This window comes from Scyliorhinus torazame, chromosome 6 (assembly GCF_047496885.1).
Source record: "Scyliorhinus torazame isolate Kashiwa2021f chromosome 6, sScyTor2.1, whole genome shotgun sequence".
Taxonomy (NCBI): domain Eukaryota; kingdom Metazoa; phylum Chordata; class Chondrichthyes; order Carcharhiniformes; family Scyliorhinidae; genus Scyliorhinus; species Scyliorhinus torazame.
The window spans coordinates 56191622-56198159 of NC_092712.1; the positions used below are offsets into that span (position 1 = coordinate 56191622).

Consider the following 6538-nt stretch of genomic DNA (forward strand, 5'->3'; position numbering starts at 1 on the left):
TCCGGAATATGCCCCAGCATCCGTCCCATGAACCCCGCATCGTCCCAATTTGGGGCATACACATTAACCAACACGACCTCCATTCCCTCCAGCCTACCACTCACCATTACATATCTACCTCCACTGTCTGCTACGATGTTCTTTGCTTCAAATGCTACACGTTTCCCCACCAAAATGGCCACCCCTCTGTTCTTTGCGTCCAGTCCTGAGTGGAACACCTGTCCCACCCATCCTTTCCTTAGCCTAACTTGGTCCGCCACCTTTAGGTGCGTCTCTTGGAGCATAGCCACGTCTGCCCTTAGTCCTTTCAAATGCGCGAGCGCTCGGGCCCTTTTTATCGGTCCATTCAGGCCTCTCACGTTCCACGTGATCAGCCTCACTGGGGGGCTACCTGCCCCCCTCCCGTGTCGACTAGCCATTACCTTCTCTAGGCCAGTCCCATATCCCGCCTCCGCGCTCCCGCTCGCTCCCCCAGCGTCGCACTCCGACCCCGACCACCCACTCTTTAGCCATTTCCTTTTGGATTTCCGCAGCAGCAACCCAGTTGTCCCCTTCCCCACCCCCCCCTCCCCCCCCGCTAGATCCCTATCTAGCTTGATTGCTCCCCCCATATCACTTCCGTAAGTCAGCTGACTTCAACTGACCCCCGGCTACTCCTGCTCACTCCTCGGCCCCCCCGGTGTGAGGGAACTCCCATCCGCCTTGCGCCTGTTTTCCCGCCTTATTCTTTCTGGCGCGGGAACATCCCTTTACCTAACCCGCCTCTTATGGCGCAGCTCCCTTTCCGCTCCCCCTCCCCTTCCCTATTCTTCGACTATGTCCCGCCTTTCCCCCCTCACCGGTGCCCACATTTCCCCAGTGTCCCCCCCCCTTCCCTGTTTACTTCTCGATTCACTTTCACCATAACATTAACAAAAACAATAACAATAGCAATTCCCTGCAGCGTCAGTCCCTCAGTTCCGGTCCAGTTTCTCTTCATTGATGAAGGACCATGCTTCCTCCGCCGTCTCAAAATAATAGTGTCTCTCCTGATACGTGACCCATAGTCTTGCCGGCTGCAGCATCCCGAACTTCACCTTCCTTTTGTGCAAAACCTCTTTGGCTCGGTTAAAGCTCGCCCTCCTTCTCGCCACCTCCGCACTCCAGTCCTGGTATATCCTTACCACAGCATTCTCCCATCTGCTACTCCGCACCTTTTTAGCCCATCTCAGGACCTCTTCTCTGTCCTTAAGGCGGTAGAATCGCACGATTATCGCCCTCGGTGGTTCTCCCGCTTTTGGTCTTCTCTCCGGGATCCGATTTGCCCATTCCACCTCCATGGGGCCTGCAGGGGCCTCAGCACCCATCAGTGAGCTCAGCATCTTACTTGCGTACGCTCCACAGTCCACTCCTTCCACGCCCTCAGGGAGACCTAGTATCCTAAGGTTCTTCCTTCGCGCTCCATTTTCAAGGGCCTCAATCCTGTCAGCACACTTTTTATGAAGTGCCTCGTGCGTCTGAGTCTTAACCGCCAGGCCCAGGACCTCATCCTCAATACCTGACACCTTCTGCTCCATCACGCGAAGCTCAGTCTCCTGGGTCTTTAAAGTCTCTTTAAGCCCCTCAATTGCCTGTAACATTGGGGTCATTACCTCCTTCTTCAGCAGATCCACGCACCGTCTCACCACCTCGTCCTGCTCAGGCCCCCATGTCACCTGCGATCCCTCCGCCGCCATTTTGTTCCACTCCCTCTGACCTTCTGGTTGCAGATTCTTCGGGCTGCAGCCGCCGCCGCCGATTTATCCTCCGTCGTTCGGGGGGGGGGGGGCTCCCTTCCCACGCACCTCCCACCGGGTTTTTCGGCCGGCAAAGTCCCCGTTGGGGCTCTTAAAAGAGCCCGAAGGTCCGTCGGAGCTGGAGCCGCCGAAACGTGCGGCTAGCTCATCCTTGCCGCAACCGGAAGTCCCGGCCGATTGGACACTTGACCACACCAGAGAGATATTTAATGTACAAATAGCTGTATACATTTGTGACCATCGCATTTTGTTTACTAATATCCTGAAATATGTATTTTAGAGCAAATGGCACTTTGTAAGTGGAGAATTAGGAAGGCACCAGAATTGGCCACTCATATGTTCAGCCCTCATGTGACAAGTGGTGGTTTTCCATAGTTTGAATTGAGCAACACGTCTTCTTAAAATTTTCTTTCGCAGAGTTACAAATCCAATGTGCAGAGTGGACAGGGCAAGTCCTCAATCCATCTCCTTGCCTGCTCCAAAAAACAATTCAGATTGAATCCAATTCATGGTCCCCACCAAAGAGAGATGTACAAGTTCCAAGCTGACAAGAACAGTTATTATACCTGATGTCGCACTTGACCCTACGCCTGATATTAGCCAAAAGGCCGAGGAATCCCTGTCCTGTGTTAGAGAGAAAACCTCATTCGTGCTGTTGGAGCGATTGACACTGCACTGCTTGGGGAACAACCTTTTGGCTCAGTTGGCTGCAAGTGTGTAAACGTTTAAATGCCGATGCATTATAATCTTCAGACACATGTTCCTCCTGGCTTTTACTTGGTGACTGAGCCTTTTTGTTTAACAAATTAATTAAAATGACGGTCCCGCAGCTAACCAATGATGTGCGAGGCAGGTTTATTTCTGTAATATCTCTGCTGATTTACATACAGGATTTAGCAGATTTAACATCAGTAGCTGAGGGATAATTTACAAACTCGGCTTGCAGTACCAGCCCACCGGCCTTTTGCTCATGGTTTGCTGATGTGTGTCGCTAGCAGTCGAGGCTCCCCGCCGGCCGTACAAAGTAGTTAAACCAGCCCTGTTGGCGTTCATTAAATGGAGAATTTCTGCATGTTTCATCGATTATCGTAGCCACATCTGTATCATCATGTCATTTTAACTGGAGCAAACGTTGACGACATCAACATTCCTCTTTTTTGGTGTAGATTTTTTCCTGTTTATAAGTAATTGTAAGTTGCCTTTCCGAGTTAGATTTCAAGCTAAGCCGCAGTTGGTGAGAGGGCAATTTTTATTCATTGTTCTCGGGATGTGGGTAGCACTGAGAAGGGCCACATTTACTGCGGGGTGGGGGAGGGGTCTTCTCTTAGATGTCGGAGGGGGAGAGGGGGCACACCGGATGGGCCGGCACCATCGGTTAGAGATGCTGCAAGAGAATGGACATGTGGACCATCGGATAGAGGTCTTGTGAGAGAATGGACATGTGGTCGGCAAGAGGGAAGGACCATTATGTCTGGCATGAACAACACACGTGTGACAGGTCATCTGGGTGGGGATCGAAGGATACTCACCTCCAAGCGCAGGCCAAGCTCGATGTCGGTGACCGCTCTATCCTTGGGCAGCACGATAGCGTAGTGGTTATCACAATGGCTTCACAGCGCCAGGGTCCCAGGTTCGATTCCCGGCTTGGGTCACTGTCTGTGCGGAGTCTGCACATTCTCCCCGTGTCTGCGTGGGTTTCCTCCGGGTGCTCTGGTTTCCTCCCACAGTCCAAAGATGTGCAGGGGTAGGTGGATTGGCTGTGCTAAATTGCCCTTAGTGTCCAAAAAAGGTAAGGTAAAGTGGGATTACGGGGATAGGGTGGAAGAGTGTGGATAGGGTGGAGGTGTGTGCTTAGGTAGAGTGCTCTTTCCAAGGGCCGGTGCAGACTCGATGGGCCGAATGGCTTCCTACTGTAAATTCTGTGATTCTGCGGCCACCCCAAAACCTCCAGGGCCTGTTCCTCCTAGGGGGTGATGACACTGAAGTCCGGCACCCCGCCGCCTATCTGGGCCCTATCCTGTCTGTTGTGGGCCAACATCTTCTACAGGGACAGAGAGAGGGCATAGTGAGCCCGAGGTTTCATGCATTGTGGGGCGGGGATATGGCAGGGGTCAGGTGTGTGCGCCATCGCTGGGAAAGGGTGGGGTGCTCAGGTGGGTGCCAGGGTATGCTGGGGCACAGGTGCGGTATTATGAAGGTGCCAACTGCAGGGCTGTCAGGAGGTGCGTCCGGGGGTGGCAGGCGAGACCGGTGCCGGGGGGCGATACCAACTCGCTCATGCAGCCCGGTGGATGTAGTTTAGCTTCTTGCGGCACTGGGTGGCAGTCCTCCTGATTATACGCCCACGCTGACGCCACTGCCACTGCCTCCCAGGCAGCATTGGAACCAGGAAGGCTTTTTTATTGAGAATAAACTACCATGCCCATTTTTGTCTCGATAATTTCCTTATCTTTTTCTATGGCTTGCACCGTTTTTCAAACAAGTGAGCATGGACATAGAGGTTGGAGCCTTTCAAATGCAATGCAGCAGATTTTCAGGTTTCTGTTGCTGAAGCTACTGAAACAGCTGGACACAGCCACAAAGTTAGGAACACAAAAAATCCGCACCAATTTGAAAAGAAATTCAATGATGTGAGCAAATGAAAGATTTTTTGCAATATCGTTGTCATGTTGTCATATTCTGGGAGACAAGCTTGTGTGAGTATGGGTGTGATTGGTTTTAATTAAACTGGAGACAATTAGACTGCAAAGGTCAAAACATCAATAAAGTAGCTGTGAAGAGAAATGGTAAATGGTAATGGACAGGGGTCCAGGGAAGCAGCTTGACCAGGAATTTACATTAGGCAGATAAGAGATGTGATTTCAAAGTTGACTGTTGGATTTCAAAGGAAACGTATACAATTGGGAGATTGTAAATGTATGAGGCAAAATAGTAAGTTTACTTAGCAGCCATAAAGTAATAACAAAAAAAAGGTTGATCAATTTTATGAAGAGGAATTTCGAAAGGATTGTAGAAATGTTAGAGTGGAAAATCAAAGGGGAAAATGTATTTAAAGTGTGATTGAAGGCTGTTGATTGTGGCTGTGAAATTTTACTCAAGACAGTGTTGAAGCTGAAGCAGAGAACAACAGTTTTGCCGCCACCCCCAGAGAGAAGAAGCTATCTCAGATTTCCCCTAAGATCAGCAGGGCACTGAAGTGATACTGGGAATTTCTGGATGAGAAAATCTATAAGGGCTGTTGCCATCAGAAAGGGTTCTTAGCTCTGAGTTTATTTGATTACTGTTCACTGTGTAAGCGGTATTATTTTTATTTATTTTTCAACAAATGTTTAAATTTAATGTTAAAAATCATCACAATGGTCTGGAATTAATTTAACTTGACTTCAGATAACTCCTCATAATAAACAAATTGCAAGGCTGTTGTGGCAGCCTGTTTCAAATATCCCTTTGGGATTTGGGCAGCTTGGCACTTATCACCTGCCACACCATATCAATGAGAGTACTAAACATATGGATCAAGTTTTATCTAACCTCAAATTCTGCGTGACAATTTAAATATGTGCATCTATTTCCCATTATTGCTAAGATTAAGCTTTAGGTTTCCTGCACATTCACGGATAAGTTCATATGTGCAGCGGGTACAAACCTGTTGAGCCATGTAGTTTCGTAGTAATAGATTAATGACAAAATGTAAACTGCAGTAAATATCAAATTTTACCATTTGATATATTGCACCAATGTTTTCTCAGGCCAAAAGGAAGGAGGAAAGCGGAGGAGGCAACGGCACAGGGAAGAACTGAAGAAGAAAAAGACAGCAAAAGTGAAACATTAGTTGTAAGGCACAGTGGATGATCTTTGACCTCCAGTAGAAAACACTTATTTTTCATGTTGATTGATATAGCTTTACAGGATGTGAATTAAACATGACACAGCATGTGAGTGTTTTCTATTTTTGTGATCTTTTTTTCATAGTTTTGTGAAGTAGCAAAATGATAAACTTATTGATTTGTTAATTTAGCACTTGCTTCTGATGAAGCCTGATCATGGACTCACTCCTCTGATTTCCCAAAGTCTGATGTGCCTCAGTCAGGGTTCAGGCAAAACTGAGTAACAAATCCATGTTTATTTAGTACAACAACAATAACATGCATATATAAAGCACCCACCACATAGAAATGCCTCCCTGAGGCACTACAGAGGCGTGAGAAAACACGGATACTGAGCCAAACGAGGAGATTTAGGTGGATCTCAAGGAGGAAGCAGAAAGGGAAAGACCCCAACGGCTGAAGGCACAATTACCATCTGCAGTTAACGGGAAAGGGGAATTTGGCAGATTCCAAATCAGAAGATCCCTTTTGTGGTTGGGGAAATTCATAATTGGGGGAGGTTACAGGGATAGGCAGGGTCAAAGTCATGGTGTGATTTGAACAGCAGAATTTTAATATTTGAGGAGACCAGGGGCGGGATTCTCCGACCCCCCGCCAGGTCGGAGAATCGGCGGGAGCTGTCGTGAATCCCGCCCCCGCCGGTTGCCGAATTCTCCGGCACCCGGTATTTGGCGGGGGCGGAATCACGCGCGCCGGTTGGCGCCCCCCCCACCCCCCCCAGCGATTCTCCAGCCTGCTGTCATGCCTGTCCCGCCAGCGAGAATCAAACCACCTCTCTTACCGGCGGGACTAGGTGGCGCGGGCGGGCTCCGGGGTCCTGGGGGTGGCGCCGGGGGGTGCCCCCACGGTGGCCTGGCCAAAGGCCTTCTACGCCAG

The 6538-nt window shown here is 49.4% G+C and overlaps 1 protein-coding gene across 5 annotated transcripts in view; it reads left to right on the forward strand.

Moving 5' to 3' along the window:
• dnajb6b (DnaJ heat shock protein family (Hsp40) member B6b) overlaps window positions 1-5714 on the forward strand; it is a 235791-nt gene extending 230077 nt beyond the window's left edge. For all 5 annotated transcript variants that reach the window (XM_072508219.1, XM_072508218.1, XM_072508222.1 and 2 more), the window contains one exon: window positions 5525-5714. In XM_072508219.1, coding sequence (XP_072364320.1) covers window positions 5525-5607 — 83 coding nt within the window. In that variant the 3' untranslated portion in view covers window positions 5608-5714. The remainder of the gene's footprint in view (window positions 1-5524) is intronic.
• The last annotated feature ends 824 nt before the right edge of the window (window positions 5715-6538 follow it).